This window comes from Rhinatrema bivittatum, chromosome 1, assembly GCF_901001135.1.
Source record: "Rhinatrema bivittatum chromosome 1, aRhiBiv1.1, whole genome shotgun sequence".
Taxonomy (NCBI): domain Eukaryota; kingdom Metazoa; phylum Chordata; class Amphibia; order Gymnophiona; family Rhinatrematidae; genus Rhinatrema; species Rhinatrema bivittatum.
The window spans coordinates 238,793,688-238,821,258 of NC_042615.1; the positions used below are offsets into that span (position 1 = coordinate 238,793,688).

At 46.2% G+C, this 27,571-nt stretch overlaps 1 protein-coding gene across 2 annotated transcripts in view; it reads left to right on the top strand.

Moving 5' to 3' along the window:
- PTCD3 (pentatricopeptide repeat domain 3) overlaps nucleotides 1-27,571 on the top strand; it is a 189,088-nt gene that overhangs the window by 47,364 nt on the left and 114,153 nt on the right. For both annotated transcript variants that reach the window (XM_029592766.1, XM_029592767.1), the window contains one exon: nucleotides 2,827-2,936. In XM_029592766.1, coding sequence (XP_029448626.1) covers nucleotides 2,827-2,936 — 110 coding nt within the window. The remainder of the gene's footprint in view (nucleotides 1-2,826; nucleotides 2,937-27,571) is intronic.

The window sequence follows — 27,571 nt, forward strand, 5'->3', positions numbered from 1 at the left end:
CCTCTGATTCCCCATCGGACGCCATCTTGTCCTCCTTGGCGTCAGTGCTTTCTCCTCCTTTGTGGTAGGAGAACTTCCGAAAATCAACGGCTTTGCATTATGCCGTCATATGGTAGGGGAAAGTTTCCCACTGACGTTCCTGCTCCGATTTCGTGCACGTTTGGTCTCAGTGCGGTTGTAGTTCGCGATTTAAGCCAGCATGGAGGGGAGCTCCGTTATTATGCTGCCAGCATGGGAAGTGAAGTCACTGCCTCCCTTTCTGGTGCTATCTAAAAGAATTGTCAAGACTGTTCTTGGCTCAGAAATTGCCCATTAGATTGACCAGTTTTGAATGGAGATGCTTTCCTTCATGGAGCCAGTCGAGTTCTTTGAATCAGTTTTCCTGTAAGTTAGTCAGGCTTCCTCCAGTTTCAGGATTTTTATTATCCTCCTTGGGTCTCAGTACCTCATCAGGGAAGGTTTACTTAGTGCTATAACCGTGTTCATCTTCCAGCGGAGGATGAACCTGCCTCTGTTTATCTAGTAGTCTCCAGACTCATGAACGGTTGGTGGCATGTGGAACCTCAAGTTTTAAAACCCCCAGTACTGTGGGATCTTAATTTTAGCCGGACATGTGATAAAACCACTTTTCAAGTCATTGGACTCTGAATCCTTGAAGTTTTTTTACATGAAAGATACTGCTTCTCTTGGCTGTCACTTCGACTAGATGAGTCTGACCCAGTATGGCAATTTCTTATGTTTTTATGTTCCACATCAACGTGGTGTCCCACCCCCATCCATTTTCTTCATGAAGCGGTCTCTGCTTTTCGTTTGTCATTCACTTGTGTGCTTACTTGTGTCTAAGATCTCCAGTGTGTAACAGGGGAAGGGTTCCTTCTTGCATTTGATTACAAATGGTCTCTGGCTTACTGTTTCATGCATGATCACATCCTTGAGTTTCTCAGCTGTTGATGTTTTGTGGTTCTTATAGGCTGGGAATAGTTGCTAAGTGGACCATTCCAATGGGCTAACAAACTGTTAAAATCTGTTATGCACTAGCTAGCCTACAGATCTGATATTGTTGAGGCTCATCAACTCAGAGCCATGGCTCCCTCAATTACTCCCTGGAGATCTGTTTTGTGTGACAGACATCTGCAAACTTTCAGCTTAGTCATCTATACATACCTTTACATTCTACTGCTATTTGGACATTCCTTAGAGAATGTCAGTGACTCGAACAGAGTTTTGTGCAGCCTGTTCACTGAGTGGTCTGTTCTCCAAGGTGAGGTCAAGGTTGCTTATACAGTAGATGTTCCACTGCAACCCTCAGCTTGGGACTCCCCATGTATCATGGTTATTTCAGCCCTACTTGTTTAAGGAGAAAGCAAGTTTGCTTACTGTAAACGGTGTTCTCTGTAGACAGGACAAATTAGCCATGCTTAATACCCATCCACTTCCCTGGAGAGTCAATTACCTAGCTAAAGTTAGGCTTTACAAATGGACTGAGAAGCTCAAGGCAGCATGCATGCAGAAGTCCCGCAAATGCTCATTAGATTAAAAAGTTCTTCTGAGCTTGAAACTGAGCTTGAAAGAAGGGTCCATTCGGTGCCATCAAATGACGTCGCCCCACGTGTTAGGGCTAATTCATCCAACTGTCTACAGAGAACACAGTTTATGGCACGTGAATTTGCATTCTGGGCCTTCATAGTACTTGCCAAACTTAAGATATTCTTTCAGCAATGTTGAAACTCATTTATGTTTTGCAGGGGATTCTGGGAATTTCAGGGCTTCCTAGTGGAGGCTTCATGGGTTTTCAGGAGTATGCCAGGCTACAGCTGAATTTTTATTTTCAGAGGCTGTGTAATACAAAATATAACTCTACACACCCTCAAAAGAAGAAAGTAAATTTAAGCAAAGGTCATGTTCACTCTGGTTTTGGAGCATGTATTACTAAAATCCTTCACAGGGCTTGGAGCATGAATTGGGAGATTTTATTGTAAAGTCTGGGAAGTGATTGATAAATTTTAATGAATATAAAAAATATACATTTTTAAAACATGCAGCTAAGCACCAAATCATGGGGAAAATAATTTTCATTAATTAATCATGTAATCATATAGTTAAGCATTTGGCATAGTAAACCAATGTGTTATAGCAAGTAGATGGAAAATGAGCTGCCTGTTTTGTACCCCCAGTATATGTAAATATGTCCGGCACTACAAATTATATTTACTTAAAAATGAGGCCAATCAAGATTTAGACGAGTGAAGTACATGCTTTAAAGGGTTTCAGCTTTTAAAAGACTTCATAGATGGAAACTGCTTTGATATATTTTTTGCTCATGCTAAATCTCCCATTACAGCATTTTAAGGGTCTCTATTTATTTATTTATTTCGAGGCTTTTCTATACCGAAGTTTAGCGGGTTGCCTTCACTCCAGTTTACAAGATAACTTATACAAATTGGTAGTAAAATGGTAACTTATACAAATTATAGAACTTATACAACTTATACAAATTGGTAACAGATTGGTAACAAAATTGGTAACACTGGGGCACCCTAGCAGAGAACTGAGTTAGGGTGAGGTTAAGGGGGAACAACGAATACAAACTGGGTAGAGCACTGTATAACAGGTGTTATACTTGAGTGCTGACTTCCAGATGCTACCTGCCATGATTGCCCAAATGGAAAGTTTGAAATTTAAATTGTAAACTCTAGGATGCTTTGTCCAATGATATCATTAGCAGATATTTTTGTCTCTTTTTAGTAGGTGCAACATTGAGGGGAAATGTCCCTTTAGGTGTTTGACAGTGACAGGTTATAGTTTCTATTTCACATTTTTATGCAGGAACTACAGTAACACTGGAAACATCAAACTACCTTTTGGATCTGCTATGTTTCTATGGAGACAGGGAGCCGCCTAGGGATGATCAGCTTGAAGAGCCAGAGCAAGAAGTGGTACGTACCTCCCATGACCATTACTTTTTTTTTTTTTCAATTCATTTTCCCATAACCTAAACACAAGTGATTTTTTAACATCTCTCTGTGCACACCATCTCCTGAGCCATTCAGTCCAAATTTTCAGGATATGTATATCTTATAATAGAAACTTGGAAACAAAAAAATTTCCCTTTCACTTACAGATTTACCCCAAAATAGAAACAAATGAAGAAAAATATAACAGGAGCGGCCAAAATGATAAAGGGGTTGGAACAGCTCCCCTATGTGGAAAGGCTAAAGAGGTTAGGGCTGTTCAGCTTGGAGAAGAGATGGCTGAGGGGGGATATGATAGAGGTCTTTAAAATCAAGAGAGGTCTTGAATAAGTAGATATGAATCGGTTATTTACACTTTCGGATAATAGAAGGACTCGGGGCATTCCATGAAGTTACAAGTAGCGCATTTAAGACTAATCGGAGAAAATTCTTTTTCACTCAATGCACAATTAAGCTCTGGAATTTGTTGCCAGAGGATGTGGTTAGTGTAGCTGGGTTTAAAAAAGGCTTGGATAAGTTCCTGAAGGAGAAGTCCATTAACTGCTATTAATCAAATTGACTTAAGGAATGGCCTCTGCTATTACTGGTATCAGTAGCATGGGATCTTATTAGTGTTTGGGTACTTGCCAGGTTCTTGTAGCCTGGTTTGGCCTCTTTTGGGAACAGGATGCTGGGCTTGATGGACTGTTGGTCTGACCCAGCATGGGAATTTCTTATGTTCTTAGAGAATCATCAGCCTTTGCATACAGCTGCTTCCTCCTAAATTTGGAAAAGTTGGATTTCCTTTATGTATATATATTTTTAAACTTTAATTCACCTAAATAATCTGTCGCAGGTTGAGTTCTAATGCAGAGAAATTGCATATATAACAAAAATCCCCCCATCTTTGAATCTCATCCCAATTGCACCTTTCATCATTCTATCTATCTATACAAATAGATGCTACCTATCTATGTGTATCAGTTACTTATTTCATCGCCTCGCCAGGTCCAATATGTTCCTCACACTTGATTATAAAGCTCCTCTTCATATTCCATAAACACAAATGTGTTTTGCATCCCTACCAGCAGATGGAGGCAGAGAATAAAAACATTTCCGGCACTGCTACTAACTGAGATTGTCACCTGCAGTCCATTCGGTATTTCTCTGTCTCCAGCAGATGGTAGAGGTTCAAACCTGCAGTCTGATGTTTATTACAAAAAAAAAAAAAGATTTCAAGCAGTTAGTGAAGATTTGGTGCTCCCTGAGGTATTAAGTTCCTTCATGGGCCATCACTTAGGCTGAGCAAGGGAATTGGAAATCCCTGATCTGGCTCAGCTCTCAACTTCCAGAGGGAGGGAAAGCCAGGGGTCCTGGTTCCCTCGCTCCCTCTGAAGCATTCTCACCTTCCACCATCAGCATGGAGCAGCCAGAAGCAGGAAAATATATCTCTTCCTAGCGTGTAGCCAGATGGACTCAGGATCAATGGGTTATGTGCTCCCCTGCTAGCAGATGGAGACGGAGTCAGGTTTCAGAGGTCATGCACCTTAGATATGCTCATGCAGTGACCTCAGTCATTCAGTATCTCTCCGTCTCCTAACAGATGTGGACGCTATCCCCACACCAGCATCGGTGTTTAGCGGGATTGCAGCACTAGTTTGAAGGAGAAATTTACCTTTAAATTGAGAGGAAAATCGAGCCCTGCTCTCCTGCGGTGATACCTAAGGGTCCCTCCCCCAGCTGAAAATTCCTGAGGTGATTTCCGAGATCCCTCAGAGGTGTGTCTTGGTCCGGTGGCTGGCTCCCGGCGTGGAATGCTGCTGAAGCAGCTGAAAGGCAGCGGGTACAGGAAGCCGAGCGTGGCAGTGACTGCCTAAGCCCTCTCCCCCTGCATCCAGAGACTGTCTCTGTGCTCAGCCGGTAAGCGCTGAGACCTGGTAAGTGGAGAAGAACTCCTCTGATCCAGAGATGTGGAAGGGCTTCGGTAATTCTTTCCTCTGGTCTCCTTGCTCGGCTCGCTATACCGACGTCGTTCCTGATCCCATTAGGGCAAGGGAAGGGGGCTTCCGAGCGGGTTGAGGGCCCCCCCCCCCCCCCCCCGATGGGCCCGCTTCAGGCTTGGTGGACACTCCAAGTTGTGGCCCAGGGCGATGCCATCTTGCGCGCGGTTTGGTGTGGCGCCATTTTCCCCCTTTTGTCCGTCAGTATGCGTGGTGCGGGCCGGCCTTTGCGCGTATAAGCACACGCACACTTTAGCGCACAACTGGCTAGTTAGATTTGCGCACTCGAGAGGCAATAGCCGGCTGAACACTCAAGCTACAGAGTTATGGCCCCGGCAGCAAAGAAGCTCAAGTGACACTCTTTGTACTGCCTGCCATTTTAGGGCTGCACAGTTTGACCTGGAATCCTTCCTGTGTCAGCACTGTGAGGAGGCCCAGGGAGGGCTGGACTCTCAGAACGTTTTCAAGCCCGGCCCCTCCCGTCAGAGGACAGGTCAGCCACGACCTTATCTGGCAGCACCCCAGACCTGAGTAATTCCGGGGCTGCTTCCTCCCTGGGAGAGGGCAGTTCAGCGGAAGCAAGTTTTAAAAGAGGTTGGGCCTTGTACCGCCTGGTCCCAGCGGTTAAGGAACACCGTTTCCCGAAAGTGGACACCCTGGTCTGCGCCATCTCGAAACGAACAACTATCTCAGTAGAGGGAAGAGCAGCCTTGAAGGATGCTCACGATAGGCGGTGGAATCCTTAAGCAAGCCTTTGACGCGACAGCAGTGACACTGCAGATTGCTTTCTGTAGTGCCCTGGTGGATCGTTGGTGTCTGCTTCTCTCTCTCTTGAGACAGACAGCTCAGGGACGCATACCAGAGAGGCGATCAAGACCGCCACAGACTTCCTAGTGGATGCAAGCTCGGACCTAGTACATACTTCGGCCAGAGGAGTAGCCTCAGTGGTGGTGGCCAGAAGACAGCTATGGTTCTGAAATTGGTCAGCGGACGCAACCTCTAAGGCGAACCTCACAAAGATGCCTCCTATTTGGTAGCAAATTGGAGAAGCTAGCCAGTAAGTGGGGTAAATCTCCAGTGCCATGGCTACTGGAGGATAAGAAAAAGAGGCCACAGCATCCCTCACCCATGAGGGGTCGGGCCAAGGCTCCCAGCGCTTTTGGCCCTACAGAAACTTGTCATTTCTTACATCTTGGCCCTCGGAAAGGTTCTTTCGGAACCGTCAACTAAAAAGAGGAACAAGTTTGGACTCAGGCTCGACCCGAATTTCCCAATGAAGTTTGGCCTACCCATCCACGGGACGAGGAGATAGGGGACTGACTATCCTTCTGCTGTCAACGGTGGGTCGAGATCACGTTGAATAAATGGGTACTGGATATCATATGAGAAGGATATGCTCTGGAGTTTCGCAGCTCCCCTAGGGACATGTTCAAGAAGTCACCTTGCCACTCCCAGCACAAAAAACTTGCAGTAGATTCCACATTGGTAAGGCTCCTCAGTCTGCGGACTATAATTTCCAAGAGGGTGGTCAGGTTGCAGGCTCAAATGCTTCGTCTGATGCGTCTTTCAATATCCAGAGTCAGATTATTTGTAGGTTCTGGGTCCTATAGCATCTACAGGGGAATTTGTCCCGTGGGCGTTTGCTCACATGCAGCCTCTCCAAAGGGCACTTTTGTCCCGTTGAAATCCATTATTGGAAACGTTTTAGCTTTCTTTACCACTTTAGAGGCAATCCAGATCCAATCTCTCGTTGTGGCTGTCTCTTCCCAATTTGGAGAAAGGAGTGGACCTGGAGGTCCCAGACTGGGCAGTAGTGATCACAGATGCCAGCTTCAGTGGTTGAGGAGCAGTCTGTCAAAGTCAGACAGCTTAAGGTCAGTGATCGCCAGTGGAAGAATGCTGGTTGATCAATCAATTGGAAACAAAGGTGGTTTACAGAGCGTTACATGCTTTTCTTCTGCAGATTCGGGGGCATGTGGTGTGAGTGTTCGTGGACAATGCGACAATGGTAGCATACATCAATTGTCAAGGCGGAATGAAGAGTCTACTAGTGGCTCAGGAGGCCCAGGAGCTTAATGTGTGGGCAGAGGAACATCTAGCAGTGCTAGCAGCGTCTCACTTGGCTGGAGTGGACAATGTGCAAGCAGATTATATAATAAGAACAAAAGAACATGCCATACTGGGTCAGACTAAGGGTCCATCAAGCCCAGCATCCTCTTTCCAACAGTGGCCAATCCAGGCCATAAGAACCTGGCAAGTACCCAAAAACTAAGTCTGTTCCATGTTACCGTTGCTAGTAATAGCAGTGGCTATTTTCTAAGTCAACTTAATAGCAGGAAATGGACTTCTCCTCCAAGAACTTATCCAATCCTTTTTTAAACACAGCTATACTAACTGCACTAACCACATCCTCTGGCAACAAATTCCAGAGTTTAATTGTGCGTTGAGTAAAAAAGAACTTTCTCAGATTAGTTTTAAATGTGCCCCATGCTAACTTCATGGAGTGCCACCTAGTCTTTCTATTATCCGAAAAAGTAAACAACCAATTCACATCTACCCATTCTAGACTTCTCATGATTTTAAACACCTCTATCATATCCCCCCTCAGCTGTCTCTTCTCCAAGCTGAAAAGTCCTAACCTCTTTAGTCTTTCCTCATAGGGGAGCTGTTCCATTCCCTTTATCATTTTGGTAGCCCTTCTCTGTACTTTCTCCATCGCAATTATATCTTTTTTGAGATGCGGCGACCAGAATTGTACACAGTATTCAAGGTGTGGTCTCACCATGGCGCGATAGAGGCATTATGACATTTTCCGTTTTATTCACCATTCCCTTTCTAATAATTCCCAACATTCTGTTTGCTTTTTTGACTGCCGCAGCACACTGAACCGATTTCAATGTGTTACCCACTATGACGCCTAGATCTCTTTCTTGGGTTGTAGCACCTAATATGGAACCTAAAATTGTGTAACTATAGCATGGGTTATTTTTCCCTATATGCATCATTTTGCACTTATCCACATTAAATTTCATCTGTCATTTTGATGCCCAATTTTCCAGTCTCACAAGGTCTTCCTGCAATTTATCACAATCTGCTTGTGATTTAACTACTGTGAACAATTTTGTATCATCTGCAAATTTGATTTTCTCACTCGTATTTCTTTCCAGATCATTTATAAATATATTGAAAAGTAAGGGTCCCAAAACAGATCCCTGAGGCACTCCACTGCCCACTCCCTTCCACTGAGAAAATTGTCCATTTAATCCTACTCTGTTTCCTGTCTTTTAGCTAGATTGCAATCCACAAAAGGACATCGCCACCTATCCCTTGACTTTTTACTTTTCCTAGAAAGCCTCTCATGAGGAACTTTGTCAAACGCCTTCTGAAAATCCAAGTATACTACATCTACTTTTTGTCCACATATTTATTAACTCCTTCAAAAAAGTGAAGCAGATTTTAATTTAATTGTTTATTAAGTTTTCAATCAATGATTAACATCATGAAACAAGCAAATATGTATTACAACAAAAGCAAAACTATAAGAAATATGTATTGTTAACACCATTTCCAGTTGTTACATATTCCATAATAGGGGGGAGACAATTCAATAAAAAAATAAAGAAAATATTCATTCCATAAGGAGAAGGAGAATACATTCTTTCTTTTTACACACCATTGTCCTTTAATGCCTCAGCCTGTGCCTGACTCTTATCAGATAGAAAAGTTTCCAAGTGTGTTGGGTTCACAAAACCAAATTTTTTACCCCTATAATTAATTAAACATAAACAGGGAAATTTTAGAAAAAAAGTAGCACCAATAGCAATTACCCGGTCTTTTAAGGACAAGAAGTATTTTCTTCTTGCCTGAGTAGCTCTAGCCACATCCAGAAATATCTGCACCTTTTGTCCACAAAACATAATATCTTTATATCCAAAAATTTTTTTAAACAATTTCTCCTTGTCTTGTTCAGCTACAAAAGAAATAAAAAGAGTGGCTCTATTATTTATCTCATCTAATGACTCTTCAAGAAAAGTTGATACACCCAAAGTAGATGGGGCATCAACATTATCTTTTTGCCCCTCTGTACCTCTTGTTGGATTTTTAATTAGGTAATAAATCTTCGAAATACTAGGAAAATCCTCCTCAGGGTACATTAAAAACTCTTTTAGAAATTTTTTGAACATTTCCCAAGGTGAAAGTAATCTAGTGATGGGAAAATTTATTATTCTTAAATTTTTTGATCTTAATAAATTCTCTATGTGCTCTATTTCCTTATGCATAGTGATGCTATCCCAAATAAAAACATTTTCTGAAGACTGCATCAATTGTATCTTATTAGTTATCACAGATATCTCTTCCTGATGTTTTTCTAATTTCTTCCCTTGATCTTCTAATTGGATTCTATTAGAATTAATAGCTACCAACAGAGATTCATTCATCTTAGCTACATTATTATCTAGCTTACAAATCATTCTACCCAAATCAACAAGGGTAACATTTTCAGGAATTACCATCGGATCATGACCAGGCCCTGAGTTAACTGGTAGGGCAGCTTGTTGTACATTTGAAATAGAAATAATAACATTCTCAGTTCTTTGAGGCACTGTTGTGCTTCCCTGAGCTTTTCCTACCAGTTCTCGAGATGTTTCAACTGCTGATGGCTGCAATAAGGACAATGATGTTTTGCCGTGACTTAAGGAGGATGCAGACATACCTCCAAAACTGTCCCCTTGTGGCGTTTCCAGCCGCCTTATAACGTGCTGGTCCATTGGGCCTGTGCGATGTTGCTGCACTGGAGAGGAGGTGGTGAATTTCGCCTTCCGTTTCTTTCCCATCCGGATAAATAATTAAAAAGCAAGAATCTAACCGGCCTTCGCCGGTCCAAGCCGCGCACCCCTTTGGCGCGCGCGGCTTAGGCGACGCGCCGGCGGCGGCGGGGCACCGCCCAACCGCAGGTTAAATAGTCGGGGCGCGCACAGCTGACGTCACCCGCCGGCGACTCAGCCTCGCCCACTGCCAGTTCTTTGCTCGGAAGTCCGGAAACAAACCAAGGAGGGTGAGCACTCCTCCTTCTCCTTCACGCTCTCCCCCAAGTGAAGCAGATTTTAAAGGCAAGACTTGCCTTGGGTAAAGCCATGCTGACTTTGTTCCATTAAACCATGTCTTTCTATATGTTCTGTGATTTTGATATTTCGAACACTTTCCACTATTTTTCCCGGCACTGAAGTCAGGCTAACCGGTCTGTAGTTTCCCGGATCGCCCCTGGAGCCCTTTTTAAATATTGGGGTTACATTAGCTGTCCTCCAGTCTTCAGGTACAATGGATGATTTTAATGATAGGTTACAAATTTTTACTAATAGGTCTGAAATTTCATTTTTTAGTTCCTTCAGACCTCTAGGGTGTATCCCATCTGGTCCAGGTGATTTACTACTCTTCAGTTTGTCAAGCAGGTCTACCACATCTTCTAGGTTCACCGTGATTTGATTGAGTCCATCTGAATCATTACCCATAAAAACCTTCTCCAGTATGGGTACCTCCCAACATCCTCTTCAGTAAACACCGAAGCAAAGAAATCATTTAATCTTTCCGCGATGGCCTTATCTTCTTTAAGTGCCCCTTTAACCCCTCGATCGTCTAACGGTCCAACTGACTCCCTCACAGGCTTTCTGCTTCGGATATATTTTAAAAAGTTTTTACTGTGAGTTTTTGCCTCTTCAGCCAACTTCTTTTCAAATTCTCTCTTAGCCTGTCTTATCAATGTCTTACATTTAACTTGCCAACATTTATGCATTATCCTATCTTCTTCTGTTGGATCCTTCTTCCAATTTTTGAATGAAGATCTTTTGGCTAAAATAGCTTCTTTCACCTCCCCTTTTAACCATACCGGTAATAGTTTTGCCTTCTTTCCACCTTTCTTAATGTGTGGAATACATCTGGACTGTGCTTCTAGAATGGTATTTTTTAACAATGACCTCGCCTCTTGCACATTTTTTACTTTTGTAGCTGCTCCTTTCAGTTTTTTTCTAACAATTTTTCTCATTTTATCAAAGTTTCCCTTTTGAAAGTTTAGCACCAGAGCCGTGGATTTGCATACTGTTCCTCTTCCAGTCATTAATTCAAATTTGATCATATGATCACTATTGCCAAACGGCCCCACCAGCCTTACCTCTCTCACCAAGTCCTATGCTCCACTAATTAGATCTAAAATTGCTCCCTCTCTCGTCTGTTCCTGAACCAATTGCTCCATAAAGCTATCATTTATTCCATCCAGGAACTTTATCTCTCTAGCGTGTCCCGATGATACATTTACCCAGTCAATATTGGGGTAATTGAAGTCTACTATATAAGAACAGTTAATTATTAAGTGCAACGAACTACACTTGTCTCACAAAATAAACGTCGCATAGATTATAATTTTTTAGATTTTTTTATGTGCATAGAATTTATCTGGAACAGTGGACCATCATAACACCCTTGGTTTTTTAGGCAGTGAGCCACACTTTCAACCTTACAGGGTCATGTTTAATCATCGGTCCATTAAATGTCTTTTGTCTTCTTTATTCAAATATTCTCTTTCTCCTTTTTTATTCTTTTTATAATTAGTAAAATCCTTTGCAATAAATTTAAAGACGGAATTGCCTTACTTGTGCGGAGCGCCGCTGCGCTTCCGACCTTTATCTCCTGTGCCGCCGCGCTATTATCTCCAGCGCTGTCGTGCTTTGTAGGCGAAGAATACTTCTGGGTTTTATGTTGAAAGGATGAACTTCCGATTGAATGTGCTCACACACTTTAGAGCTCCTGCAGTCCGTACGTTTCGCAATTTGCGCTGCTTCAGGGACTGATCGGGAAGTTGTAGGGTCTAGGCTTGAAAAAATGCAAGGTTAATTCCCGCTGAGATAGCTTCGATATTTAAATGCTGCTATCCAGTTCATATGGTATTTAATACCTATGGAGATAATAATAGAACTAGTACCACACATATAATATTTTTGCACAAGTACTGCTTAGCATAAAAAAGCACTTTTCCCCGTGGATTACATTTCCTTCTTACCGCATTCAGCCGCCTAATTCTCTTGTCGGCGTTGTGCTGAATTGCCGCGAGATCGGGCATGATTTTATAGGATCACCATACTGCACCTGTGTGTGTTGATTTGACAGGTGTGGATTCACATAAAGTGAATCCACTCGATTTCTTTATTAAGACCACCAGGGGTCACTGTGCGCAGTTGAAAAATCCAACGTTGTTCACATTGGCGTAGTTTCTTGACTCGATCTCCCTTTCTCCAGTGTGGGTGAATAACTTCTAAAATTGTCCATTTAATGTCTAGAAAATTGTGATTGTGTTCTTTGAAATGTACAACTAAAGGTTCCTCCAACCGGTCAGTGTTTAGACAACATTTATGTTCCGTTAGTCTAATTCTAAACGGACGTTTAGTCATGCCCACATAAATCAGTGGGCATGGACAAATGATAGCATATACCACAAAGGAAGATCTGCATGATGTTTGTGGCAACCCCACTATCTGACCTGAAGGTAGTGTGATAGTTGTCTGTGGAGATTTTAAAGCGCAATGAGCACAATTTACACAATCTATGATGGGGTCCGGTATATTCACCGGTTCGTTGAAACTCGAATGGACCACCTGATCTTTTATATTTCTGCCTCGAGAATATGCTATCCAAATGGGTTCCTTGAATGCTGGGTGGATTTCTTGAAGGATTGACCAGTGTCTCCGAATGGCTCTACTAATCATTGGGGTGGCCAATGTATGTCTTATCACCAGGGTCTGCTGGTTCGAATTCTCACGCTGTTTTGGCAAGAACATAAAATCCCGGTTTGAATAGAGGGCTCGGCGATAAGCTTTTTTAACACTGGATAAAGGGTATCCTCGCTGCAAGAATCTATCTGCTAATACTTGGGCCTGTTTTTTGAATTCAAAATTGTCCGTACATATTCGTCTTATTCGCATGAATTGTCCTACGGGTAAATTCAACTTAAATGTGGCAGGGTGAAAACTGTCAAATCTTAGAAGATTGTTGCGGTCACTTGGTTTGCGATACAGAGTGGTGGTTACAGAATCTTCGTTTTTAGTTATAAGGATATCTAAGTATGATATATTTTGATGATGGAAATTTATAGTAAATTTTAGGCATGAATTCTGTGAGTTAAGCCAAGCATGAAATTCCAATAAGGAGGTTTGCGATCCTTCCCATATGATGAACACGTCATCTATATATCTTTTCCAATGTTTCAAAGATGATGACCATGGGTTTTGTTGTATATATTGGTCTTCAAAGGCTGATACAAATAGATTCGCTACATCTGGTGCCATGGCGGCTCCCATAGCCGTTCCCCGAATTTGTAGATAAAATTTATCTTGGAAAGAGAAGTAATTATGACTCAACGTTAGATGCAATAACTCAATGATGTAAGATGTAGGTATCCGTTGAGGATATGGGCGTTTTTTTAAGACCATTGATATTACAGTGAGCAATTCCTCTTGCGTGATTACTGTATATAGCGACTCAATATCCATGGTGACCAACAGACTTTGATTGGATAAGGTAACTGTAGACAAGAATTGGAGCATATGAGATGTATCTTTAATGTATGAAAATGATTGTGACACGAATGGCTGTAGTAGTTTGTCCAAAAAAATAGAAATGGGTTCCAAAACGGATTCTTTCGCCGAGACGATGGGTCTTCCAGGTGGGGTTTGCAGATTTTTGTGAATCTTTGGTACTATATATAATACTGGGATTCTTGGGTGTTTATTAATGAGGAAATCACATTCACTCTTTGTGAGGAATTTCTGTTGGAAACCGAGCTCTACTATGCGTAATACCTCCGCTTGTATGCAATCCGTGGGATCTGCTTCCAGTACTTGATAAAATGCTCTATCTGAAAGTTGGCGTAGTGCTTCTTGTGTGTATGCCTCAGTACTCATTACTACAACCGCACCTCCCTTATCGGCTGGTTTTATTACTATATCACGTCTGTCTTGTAATTGATGTAGTGCCTGGGATTCTTCTCTAGTGAGATTAAAGTAGGAATGATGTTGTGATTTTTCTATATTTTCAACTTCATGCAACACCAATGTGGAAAAAGTGTTGATGGCTGCATCTCCTGGTGGAGGTGGACTCCATTTCGATTTAAGTTTCACAATGGGAGTAATGGCTAATGATGGACTTACTGTAGGAGATTGAGATAAGTAGATTTTTCTTTGGAGCTGTCGAATAAATTTGTGAAAGTCACAGCGGAACTGAAATGGATCATGTCTTTGAGTTGGCACAAAATTTAAACCTTTATTTAGTACCTTTTCTTCAAGTGCAGACAGAGGATTTTTCAACTGCGCACAGTGACCCCTGGTGGTCTTAATAAAGAAATCGAGTGGATTCACTTTATGTGAATCCACACCTGTCAAATCAACACACACAGGTGCAGTATGGTGATCCTATAAAATCATGCCCGATCTCGCGGCAATTCAGCACAACGCCGACAAGAGAATTAGGCGGCTGAATGCGGTAAGAAGGAAATGTAATCCATGGGGAAAAGTGCTTTTTTATGCTAAGCAGTACTTGTGCAAAAATATTATATGTGTGGTACTAGTTCTATTATTATCTCCATAGGTATTAAATACCATATGAACTGGATAGCAGCATTTAAATATCGAAGCTATCTCGGCGGGAATTAACCTTGCATTTTTTCAAGCCTAGACCCTACAACTTCCCGATCAGTCCCTGAAGCAGCGCAAATTGCGAAACGTACGTCGGACTGCAGGAGCTCTAAAGTGTGTGAGCACATTCAATCGGAAGTTCATCCTTTCAACATAAAACCCAGAAGTATTCTTCGCCTACAAAGCACGACAGCGCTGGAGATAATAGCGCGGCGGCACAGGAGATAAAGGTCGGAAGCGCAGCGGCGCTCCGCACAAGTAAGGCAATTCCGTCTTTAAATTTATTGCAAAGGATTTTACTAATTATAAAAAGAATAAAAAAGGAGAAAGAGAATATTTGAATAAAGAAGACAAAAGACATTTAATGGACCGATGATTAAACATGACCCTGTAAGGTTGAAAGTGTGGCTCACTGCCTAAAAAACCAAGGGTGTTATGATGGTCCACTGTTCCAGATAAATTCTATGCACATAAAAAAATCTAAAAAATTATAATCTATGCGACGTTTATTTTGTGAGGTAATTGAAGTCTCCCATTATTACTGCACTTCCAATTTGGTTAGCTTCCCTAATTTCTCTTAGCATTTCACTGTCCGTCTCACCATCTTGACCAGTTGGACAGTAGTATACTCCTATCTCTATAGTCTTCCCCGACACGCAAGGGATTTCTACCCATAAAGATTCAATTTTGCATTTAGTCTCATGCAGGATGTTTATCCTGTTGGACTCTATGCCATCCCGGACATAAAGCGCCACACCGCCTCCCGGGTGCTCCTCTCTGTCATTGCGATATAATTTGTACCCCGGTATAGCACTGTCCCATTGATTATCCTCCTTCCACCATGTCTCTGAGATGCCAATTAAGTCTGTCATCATTCACTGCTATACATTCTAATTCTCCCATCTTACTTCTTAGACTTCTGGCATTAGCAAACAAACATTTCAAAGTTTGTTTTTTGTTTTGTATTTTCATTTTGCTTTTTAATTGATAGGGATAAATTAGACTTTTTTTTTAGCTCAGGTGAGTTTTTAGTTGCAGGCACTTGGACTACTTTTCTTATTATTGGAACCTCACTGTCGGGGTGCCCTAACTCTAATGCATCATTAGTATCCTTTGAAGATTCCTCTTTCCGAACCATGCGCCGCTGAGCGACTGTCGGCTTTCCCCTTTGTTCTAGTTTAAAAGCTGCTTTATCTCCTTTTTAAAGGTTAGTGCCAGCAGTCTGGTTCCACCCTGGTTAAGGTGGAGCCCATACCTTCGGAAGAGACTCCCCCTTCCCCAAAAGGTTCCCCAGTTCCTAACAAAACTGAATCCCTCTTCCTTGCACCATCGTCTCACATTGAGACTCCGGAGCTCTGCCTGCCTCTGGTGACCTGCGCGTGGAACAGGGAGCATTTCAGAGAATGCTACCCTGGAGGTTCTGGATTTAAGCTTTCTAAGAGCCTAAATTTGGCTTCCAGAACCTCCCTCCCACATTTTCCTATGTCGTTGGTGCCCACATACAAACAGTCTAACTTCAGTTAGTCAGCCAGAGTGACTCACTGCTCTCTTGATTAACAAATGTTGGTACCTATTCGAACCAAATCACACTACCTCAACACCTTTCCAAGGTGAGTAACTGAGTTGACATTTTCAACCTTTTTTACTTAGGTATACACTGCTCCTAGCTTATTCTAGCTTCTGGCTACTTTTTTTTTTTGGGGGGCAGGGGGGGTTGTGTGTTTGTTTTTTGTTTTTTTTTAATACAAACACTCAGTTCTGCTTATTTAGCTGCCTTACAGACTGTTAAAAATACACTACCTACTGCTTACTAGCTGCCTTATTGACTGACTATTTAAAAATACAATCTAACTTGTTTATTCACTGCCTTACTGACTATTAAAAGCACAAACACACTAAATAATATACCCAAATAGTTAACTTTGCCCCAATACTTTTTTAAAAGACAATGTCCCAAGCAAAAAACTTACTGATTCCTTTCAGCCACCAGCAAGGTGATCCTCTCCTCTCAGTGCTCTCCTCTCAGTGCTCACACTGGAATGGCAGTAGGTGGATCCGGGGGAATGGTAGATGTCAGCGGAGGCCTTTTTCCTCATTCGGGACAGGTGGGGCAAGCCCTAGTTCAATCTCATGGCGTCTCGAGGAAATGCCAAGGCGGACAGGTTTTTCAGCCGCAGGAGAGATCGGCTCTGAAGGAATCGATGCTCTGGTTCAACCTTGGTTGACGAGACTTCTGTTGTACATGTTTCCCCCATGGCCTCTCGTAGACCAAGTGTTATGCTGCATTGAGCAACATCCAAGAAGAGTGATTTTTGTGGCGCCAGAGTGGCCGCACCATTCATGGTTTGCGTAACTGGTTCAGCTGACAGTAGATGGTCCCATCCAATTAGGGCACCTGCAGGGATTGTTAGGCCAGGGGTCCATCTTTTCGGAGCAGGCGGATCGCTTTTGTCCAGCAGCCTGGCTTTTAAGAGGCAGCATTTTCGCTGGAAAGAGTACTCAGAATCGCCAGGGAGGAACCAAGAGCCAGCAGGTGTCTCTGGAGATAGACCTTCTCATGGTATGGGTGGAGATAAATCTACAAGGGATCTCTGCCTCCCACATCGCAGGAAAAGACAACGTCTCAGCAGAGAGAGCCTGGGCCCGGTGGAGTGGACACTGTCGACCACAGCTTTCCAACTGATAGTAAATCGTTGGGGCCTCCCAGCCATGGACCTACTGGCCACCCGTCTCAGTGCCCAAGTCCCCAGGTTCTTCAGCCGCAGACAAGAGCCACAATCCCAAGGAATTGACGCTCTTGTCCAGACTTGGCCAGAGGAAGACTTACTGTACGCCTTCCCGCCCCCCCCCCCCCCCCCCAATGGCCACTACTGGGCAGGGTCATCTGCAAGATAGAACATCACAGGGGACTAGTTCTACTAGTGGCCCCGGATTGGCCAAGACTACCATCGTACGAGGACATGCCAAAGACTCCTTTCGGGGAACCCTCTGTGCCTACCTCCACACAGGAACCTTCTCCGGCAGGGCCAGATTCTCCACGAAGATCCATCTCGATTCTCTCTTATGGTCTGGCCCTTGAGAGGATTCGCCTGAAGAAGCGCAGTTACCCAAAGGCCGTGATTGACACTCTGCTCCGAACGCGCAAGTTCTCCACATCCCAGTCATACATACAGATCTGGAGAGTATTCGAAGCCTGGTGTGAGGACCGTGGGATTCTCCCGCGGACAGCCAAGATTCCCATGATTCTGGATTTCCTACAGGATGGTATGAAGAAGGGGTTGTCACTCAAGTCCCTCAAGGTCCAACTAGCTGCACTGGCCTGCTTCAGAGCAGAAGTGGATGGTATCCGGCTATCAACCTATCTGGACTTGTCCCGCTTTCTGAAAGGGGTTAAACAACTCCGACCATCCCTAAAGTGGCCGGTGCATGTATGGAATCTCAATCTAGTATTAGACTTCCTAGCTGGGGCTTCCTTCAGACCAACACGTGGTCTGTCACTACGCCTCTTAACATTGAAGACTGCATTCCTGCTGTCATTATGTTCAGCTCGTCGCATCTCCAAACTAGAGGCTCTATCCTGTCGGGAACCGTTCCTTAGGTTCACACCTGGAACCATACAACCGCACACTGTCACCCTCCTTCCTTCCGAAAGTGGTTTCCGAGTTTCACTTGAACCAAACCATCTCGCTACCAGCTCCGGATGAACATAAGGACTCTGAAGACTCACGTCTTCTTCGCCACCTGAATGTCTGCAGACTCCTGGTGCGATACCTGGAAAGATCGGAACCGGTGCGCAAAACAGATCACTTGTTCGTTCTTCACAGCAGGGAAGGAACAAGGAGAAGCAGCCTCGTGGGCGACCATGGCCCGCTGGATCAAAGAAATAATCAAGGCAGCCTACATAGAGGCAGGAAAGCCCTTACCTCTACAGGTTAAGGCTCATTCTATGAGGGCCCAGGCAGTCTTTTGGGAAAACTGGTTCTTACCTGTTAATATTTCTTCCTGTAGTACCACAGATCAGTCCAGACACTCGCACATAGTATAAGGGGGAAGTTATCTGCTCGTTTTTAGAGTTATGTTGGCATTGATGCAGAGTTATTAGCAGGTCACTATGCTGGGTTTTTGTTTGGTTTTTTTAATTTGAGTTCTTTCATGATATGTTAGTGTCACCATCCTCTTGGCCATGGGCATATGAGTGGCCAGTTAAAATTAGTTGATTTGGTTTTGCCATCTTGTCTTGGATACAGTTCCATACTGAGGGAGTGCAGGTTGGCACACTGTTATATAGCAGTTTCAATAAAACTTTATCTGTCTCCATATGCTGGAAGGGGATACAAAATTCAGGAGTCTGGATTGATCTGTGGTACTACAGGAACGAAAATTAGCAGGTAAGAACCAATTTTCCCACCCTTGTGTTGTCTGTCTCTAAGCATTTACAAGGTCAGATATGTTTAGATTTGTAGTTGAGGTCCCGTTTGCACTTTAAAAAAAATAAATTGTTTTTTTATTATTTTCAACAATAGTCACAAGAATCCTCTTGTACAGTAATATGGATAATATATAACAAATAACTTGAATCAGATATCTTCATTTAAGGAAAAGAAAAACAAACATGAGTTCTCCAAAATCAAGGAAACGGGAGAGGCAAGTGTAATCAAAATTAGAGAAAATTAAAGAGAATATCCTGTGACTACCCCAAGACATTAATTCTAGCACCTACTCCATAAATATGGGATCTCTTCAGGAATGTGCGTCCAGGAACACTCCTAGTTGTATAGGTTCAAGGAAAACATACTTCACATTGGAATAATATATTAAACATTTACATGTATAAATCAATGAAAATTTAGCTCCACATGTTAAAGCTTCAGCTCTCATTTCTAGAAACTTTTCCCTCCTTAACTACGTGGCCCCTGCTAGATCAGGGTAAATCCAATTTTTTTGGCCATACAATAATGCAGAACGTTTTCGCAAGAAAAATATTAATACAGTATTTTTTTTAATCAGAAATAAAGGTAAATGATACCAGTAATATAGCTCAATCTGTTACCATAGTATCTAAAGACATCTCTAAAATAGATAAGTTCACCGATTGCTCTGGCAATTGTTGATCAATGAAAAATCTTGATTCTGTTGATCTTTAGGCAAATAGAAAATTTTTGAAATTACAGGTATATTATCAGGTGAAAAACCCAAAATCTTAGTTAAATAAGATTTAAACAAATCTATAGGAGGTACCAATTTAACACATGGGAAGTTGAGTATAGGAAAATTTAAACTTTTCTCAAAACATTTTCAGTGTTCTCAAACTACTTTCTATGTATTGATTCTGACATTACTAAGTCATGCTGAAGATTCTCCACAATTGTTAGCCGAGTATCTGTTTGTTCTACCTTCTTATCCAAAGAGTTAAGTCTTATCCATAATTGGAATGCATTGTTTAATGTACAACGTAATATTTGTTAATGGCGAAATAGCTGACTCTAAAGAGACCAAAGCAGTCCATAAAGAGTCCATAGTTATCACCGAAGGTTTAATCAAGGGTGTATTGAAAGTAGAGCATACCTTCGGGACGCCTTCTCCTGATCCCATATGGGTTAAGATTCCATCTCCAGCTCCAGCAGGTTCCAATAAACCGGTCAGTCCTAAGGCCCAGCTAGGGCCCTCTGGTATCGCAGCTGAGGGCTTCGCCCCTACTCCTTCAGGGCTCCTCAACCCAAGATCTTCCCCCAGTATCACAACACTGGTCAGGCTTGCAGAGTTGGGTCATCTATCCGACAAACTGTTAAACGGTGGTGAAGGCGTTGTAGGTGCGCCTGGACTCAGCGATATTCCTTCAGCCAGAAACTCCGAGGTCCGCTCTACCTCAGCTATTGCAGCGGCTGCTCATTCCAACGGCATTGTCGGCAGGGCAGTGAAGAAACTGTCAGTCCGGGGCTGATAGTTTCTTCTCCCTTATCGGAAGACCAAGTTCTCCCTAATCTTAGCCTTCCTTTTTGTGTGAGGTATTATTTAAGGCGTGTTCCACAGGCAGTGCCATCTCTTCATCCCCCCCCCAGGTTTGCACTTTTGATGACTGTGGCCTTGGAGTATGCAGCTCAGAATTGTCATCCCATTTCTGTTGCATGATTTTAGACTGCAGTGACCTGCATTTAGTGGCTCTATTAATTTCTGCTTGTACAATATTGGTTTTGAGGTTGGTACCATACTTGTGACTACACAGTAAGTTCCCTGTACGTACCAGGATCAGTCCAGACGGTGGGTTATGTCCCCCCATCCAGCAGATGGAGTCAGACAAGGCTTTGAAGGGTGCTGGCATAAGTACATGTGCACCCTCTGCAGGAGCTCAGTATACTTCTGACTCCAGCAGATGTGAGCAGGGGAACCTGGTGCTTCCCCTTCTTGAAGGATTTCTTTTGGTTTTCCTCTTTACTTTTCTTAGGCTGGATCAAGTTTGTTCTTAAAGTTGTTTTAACTTCTTGTAAAAAAAAAAAAAAAAAAAGAGTTTCAGTGGGAGGAGTGACTGCGAGGCTTGCAGGCAGGGCTGTTTACAGTCTCTCCCTCTCCTCTCTCCTATCCAGTCTCCGGGTAAGTTTGCTGGGGCTGTGTTTTTTGCTTTTTAGGTTCCGAAGGTTGGTGGCTGGGGAACGCTGGTGGCAGGGCCGGTGCAAGGGTATTAGGCACCCTAGGCGAAACGTCAGCTATGCCGCCCCCCACACACACACACACAATTAACTTACATTGTGCATTAATGAAAATAACGAAGTCTGTATTTATAACAGAACACTTATTTGACATTTTTATGCCATGTAAACCATTGAGATGATTTGTCTTATCGACGGTATAGAAACTCTTTTATAAATAAATAAAAATAAATAAAATAAACATAAACCAAAGCTATACTTGTTGCTCAAACAAAAAAAGCAGACACATCACATAATATTAAATAATTAAAATGGCAGTCAATCAAGAAAAATAAACTTAAAAAGCCATCTTTACTTACCCCCTCCAGCAGCTCTCTTACTCCTCTTCCATGCAGGCTGTAGCACACACCAGAAGCAGCAGTAGTGGCTAAGCTCTATACTCATGGTCCTCTTCCTTAATGCCCATGTCTCTCACACACACACACACCATATCAGTCATGCCCCCATGACCAGTTTCTGTCTCTCACACACCAATCATCTCCCAAACAGTCTTTGGCACACACACACCAGTCACCTTCCTGAACAGTTTCTCTCATGCCATACACACACAGGCTTCCCACTCCCGTGTTCCACTTACATATATGGGCTTCTCACTCTCATAATCACTTTCTTTCTCACACACATACCCAGAGTTCTCACTTCCATGCTTTTTCTCTCTTTCACACACACACACACACACACACACTCACCAGTCTCTCACTCCCATGCTTTCTTTCACATACACCCCCACACCAGGCTTCTTACTCCCATGCTTTCTCACATACCCAGAGTTCTCACTTCCATGCTTTTTCTCTCTTTCACACACACACACACATCCCTGACTGTCTCACACATCAGTCATCTCCTTGAGCAGTCACTTTCATTGTCTCTCACATATACACATACATCAGCTCTCTGACCAGTTTCTCTCAATCACATACACATGCTCTCCATCAAATACATTCTCTCACTTACACACAGACTCTCAATCACACGCAGGCAGGCAGGCTGCTTCTCTCTCTTTCTCTCACTCACTTCCTCCCCCCCCCCCCCCCCCAGCACAAACGGTAGCTGCTCCTCCTCCTCCAGCCCCTGCAGGCCAAGAAGGAAGAATCCCATCGGCCGCAGGAGGCTCGTGCTGCTCTCTCCTTTCCCGATTACCGGCTGCTTCAGTTGCTCGGGGGCCGATGCTGCTGTCGCCGCTATTTTTTCATGCAGCACTTCTCTTTCTTCTCGCGCATCACTTCCTGTTCCGGTTCAAAGGGGGGGGGGCGGGAAGAAGACCAGCCGCGGATGCAACAGCTTTTTTTTTTTTTTTTTTTGCACCGCTGCCGTTCCCGCTGGGCTTGAACGTGCTGATAGCTCGGCGGCAAAGGCAGCAGGGAAGAAAGAGCAGCGGGAGGGACCGGGAGCCACGCGAACCGCTGGGGGAGGTCAGATGGGTCTTTTGGGGCGGGCTGCCGGCAGCGGCTGTTTTATTTTTATCGGGGGGGGGGCGGCGGCTCTCTTAATTTTACCGGGGCAGTGCCGCCCCCGGGAAGCTGGTGCCCTAGGCGACTGCCTAGTTCGCCTAGTGCTTCCGCCGGCCCTGGCTGGTGGTACCAGCCTCTCCCCCCCCCCCCCCCCCCCCCCCCCCCCCGCACTCATTCCCCGAGGCCGCTGCAGCAGAGAGGGACCATTCCTCTGCTGCTCTTCAGGGGGCACTCGGGGAAGCGCTGGGATTTGTCCCTGCTTCCCGCGGTAACCTCCCTCTCCGTCTACCTCCCACGCGGCTTTCCCCCCCCGGCTGCCATGCCGCGGCCGTCCCGCTGCTCTGCCTGTGGCGAGCCGGGGGTGCGGCTTTCGCGGGAGGGGATTTGTTCCTGGTGCCTCCCTGGTGGGGAGGGCACCTCCGGGCCGCTGGATCCCCTCCCTTCCCGCGACTCTGCGCAATCAGCATGTCTGGGGTTGGCCCCTTTGCCGCTATTGCGGGAGCGGCGGCCATTTTGTTTTCTGCCAGGCAGCTTCAGCTTCCATCAGGGGAGGGAGGAGAGGACTCCGATGGCGGGGAACCCCAGATTCTTGCCCCGATTGGAGACTCAAGGGCCCAGGGACCCCCGGATGTGCCACCCATCGCGCCCCCCCCCCCCCCCCCCCCCAGGGTTCCCCACCCTTTTCGCCGGAATTCATTGTGCTGATGCACAATGCTTATTTGCACTGTCTGGAGGTTCCCCTGGTGCTCCATCCGGACCCACCTCCAGCCAAGGTGCCCCGGATTGCGGAGGCAACCCAGGGCTCAGCGGGGGTGGGCGGGGCCCTCTCGGGGCTTCCAGGTCCTTTTTCATGCCCACCCCCGCTTGGGGGGGGGGGGGCGGGATCCTTGCCAGATCCGGGGGGGGGATCCCCCGCACCATCCGAGGCCCAGCTGGAATGTGATGACCCGCGGGTCCTCCGCATCTTTCGGAAGGAGGAGCTTGACGACCTTATCCCGCAGATCCTTCAGGAGTTGGATCTCGATCCTCCAACCGACCCTCCAGCACCCCCGGTCCCGGTTGTCACCTCATCCGCCAAGAAAGAGGACTCTCTACTTGCCGGTCTACGTCCTCTCTCCCGGGCTTTTCCTACCCATCCCACTTTTCTGCAGTTGCTAACCAGGGAGTGGGATACTCCTGCGACTTCACTTAAGGTAGGCCGTGCCATGGAAAAACATTATTCGCTACCGGAGGAATTTTTGGACCTGATTAAGGTCCCGAAGGTAGACTCGGCGGTGACAGCGGTAACCAAGAGAACGACGATACCGGTGACGGGTGGCACGGCCCTGTGGGACACGCAGGATAGAAAGTTGGAGGTCTACCTCAAACGGGTGTTTGAGGTCTCAGCTCTAGGTCTCCGGGCCGCCATCTGAAGCTCCCTGGCGCAGAGGGCTAGCCTCCGCTGGGTGCAGCAGCTGCTCACCTCGCAGGCTTTACCACCTGAAGAGGCACGACAGGCAGACCGGCTGGAATCCGCTACAGCTTACGGGGCGGATGCCTTGTATGACTTGTTCCGCGTCCTGGCACGTTCCATGGTCTCAGTGGTTTCCGCCCGACGTCTCCTTTGGCTCCGCAACTGGTCGGCGGACCCCTCCTCCAAGTCCAGCCTGGGTTCCCTTCCTTTCAAGGGCAGGTTCCTTTTCGGGGAAGATCTTGACCAACTCTTCAAGTCCCTGGGTGAAAATCCGGTATACAAACTCCTGGAAGACCGTCAGTGAAATTTCAGGATTTTCACTACCTCCAGATCTCGCTCCCGGGGGCAACGTCGCTACCGCAATTACAAACAGCAGGGGCATCGGACTCCATCTTCCAGGTCCCAGGCCTGGCCCCGTTCCTTTCGTGGCTGCAGGCCTGCCCGGGAGGGAACAGCTCAGGGGGCTCGTCCAAGACCGCTCAATGATGCCGCGCTCTCCCACTCCTCTATGCCGCGGACCGGGGGACGGATCTCACGTTTCTACGAGGAGTGGGTTCGCATCACCTCGGACCAGTGGGTCCTAGACATCTTAAAGAACGGCTACGCTTTGGAGTTTGCCCGCCGCCTGCGAGACCGGTTCATCTTCTCGCTGTGCGGATCGAGTCTCAAGAGAAGAGTGGTACAACAGACCTTGGACAGGCTCCTGAGCCTAGGTGCCATTGCGCCCATCCCCTTTGGAGAGGTGGGCTCGGGCCATTATTCCATCTATTTCGTCGTTCCCAAAAAGGACGGCTCCTTCCGCCCAATCCTGTATCTCAAGGAGGTCCACAAGTTTCTACGGGTCTCCCGGTTTTGCATGGAGACCCTACGGTCCGTGATTGCGGCGGTACACCAAGGGGAATTCCTTGCCTCTCTCGACTTGACAGAGGCCTATCTGCACATTCCCATCCTCAGGGCCCATCGGAGGTGTCTCTGCTTCAAGATCCTGAACCGACACTTCCAGTTTCAAGCCCTCCCCTTTGGGCTGGCGACTGCACCGTGGACGTTTACGAAGATTATGGTGGTGGCGGCGGCTGCGCTAAGGCGAGAGAGAATCCTTGTCCACCCCTACCTGAACGACTGGCTCATTCGAGCGAAGTCCTTCTCCCAGGGACAGTCGGCGGCCTCCAGGGTCTTCCATCTGCTCCAGTCCCTGGGCTGGGTGGTGAACTTCGCCAAGAGTTCCCTCATCCCCTCGCAGCGCTTGGATTTCTTGGGAGCACATTTCGATACGCTTCAGGACAAAGTCTTCCTACACCCGGACAGGGCTCAATCCCTCCGGGAACAAGTACAGCGTTTTTCTGTGTTACCAGATCCCACGTCCTGGGATTATCTACAGCTCCTGGGCTCCATGGCCTCCACGATCGATCTCGTCCCATGGGCTTTTGTGCATCTTCGGCCCCTGCAAGCAGCTCTTCTCTCCCGTTGGAAACCAGTGTCTCAGGATTACCAGGTGGTGCTTCCTCTTCCCGAGATCGCCAAAGACAGCCTGGGCTGGTGGCTGCATCCTCCTCATCTGGCCCAAGGAGTCTCTCTGGAGACCCCGGATTGGGTGGTGGTTACGACCGATGCCAGTCTATCCGGCTGGGGGGCGGTATGCCTCCGCAGCTCTGTCCAGGGGTGGTGGACGAAGGAGCAAGCGACCTGGCCGATAAATCGCCTGGAGACAAGGGCCGTGCGGCTGGCCCTCATTCAGTTCTTGCCCTTGGTCCGGAATCGAGCGGTGAGGATCCTCTCGGACAACGCGACGACCGTAGCATATATCAATCGCCAAGGAGGCACGAAGAGCAGGCACATCTCGCTCGAAGCCGCCCGCCTCATGTCGTGGGCGGAGAAGCACGTAGCGCGCCTGGCGGCATCACACATCACAGGCATAGACAACATTCAGGCCGACTATCTGAGTCGTCAGCAACTGGATTCCGGGGAGTGGGCCCTCTCCGAAGCCACGCTTCTCCTTCAGCGTCGCTAGGGGTCACCACGACTGGACCTCATGGCAATGTCCCTCAATGCCAAGGCTTCTTGATTCTTCAGCCGCCGGCGAGAGCACGGAGCGGACGGAGTAGACGCTCTAGTGCTCCCCTGGCCGGAACAAGTTCTACTCTACGTTTTTCCCCCCGGCCTCTGGTGGGCAAGGTTCTTCGGAGAATAGAGCGTCATTAGGGACCCGTCATCCTGGTGGCTCCTGAGTGGCCACGGCGCCCTTGGTTTGCAGATCTACTCCATCTGGCGGTGGACGGCCCGGTTCGGTTGGCTCATCTCCCACGCTTGCTGCGCCAGGGCCCCGTATTTTTCGACCAGGCAGAACGCTTCTGTCTTGCGGCCTGGCTTTTGAACGGCGTAGTCTCCGCCGCAGAGGATACCCTCAAGCCGTAATTTCGACGCTCCTTAAGGCCCGGAAGACCCCGACTTTGCTACCTACGTGCGGGTCTGGAAGGTTTTTGAGGCTTTGTGTGCAGCGCATGATACTCATACTTCAAGGGCTTCTGTTCCTCAGATCCTGGCGTTCCTCCAGGACGGAGTGGACAAGGGACTCGCCTACAACTCCCTGCGGGTTCAGGTCGCTGCCCTGGGCTCGCTTCTCCAGTATGCAGACCAGTCGTCTCTATTGGGACAACCGGACATCGCCCGTTTTCTCAAGGGAGTGAAACACTTGCGGCCTCCTGTTCGGGATCCGTTTCCTTCTTGGAGCCTTAACCTGGTTCTTTGGTCCCTGGCGGGTCCTCCTTTCGAGCCTCTTCGAAACACCTCCATTAAGGACATCACGCTCAAGACTGTTTTCTTGGTGGCCATAAGTTCCACGCGCCGCATCTCGGAGCTCCAAGCGCTCTCCTGTAGGGAACCCTATCTCCGGTTCACGGATTCCGGGGTTTTGCTACGCACAGTTCCCTCCTTTCTTCCTAAAGTTATCTCATCTTTTCACCTCAATCAGACGGTCGAGCTCCCCTCCTTCCCAAAGGGGGGATTTGGGGCACCTGCGTTCTTTGGACGTCAAGTGGATCCTCATTCGCTATTTGGAGGTCACAAATGATTTTCGAGTCTCCGACCATTTGTTTGTGTTGTGGTTGGGACCGACGAAGGGTTCCCCAGCCTCGAAGACCACGATTGCCAGGTGGCTCAAGGAAGCTATAGTCTCAGCGTACATAGGTGTAGGTCGGGAGCCTCCACAGGGGATTAAGGCACATTCCCTTCGCTCTCAGGCTGCTTCCTGGGCCGAGGTACAGTCCGTCTCCTCACAAGAGATATGTAGAGTGGCGACCTGGAAGTCTCTCCATACCTTTGCGCGCCATTACAGATTG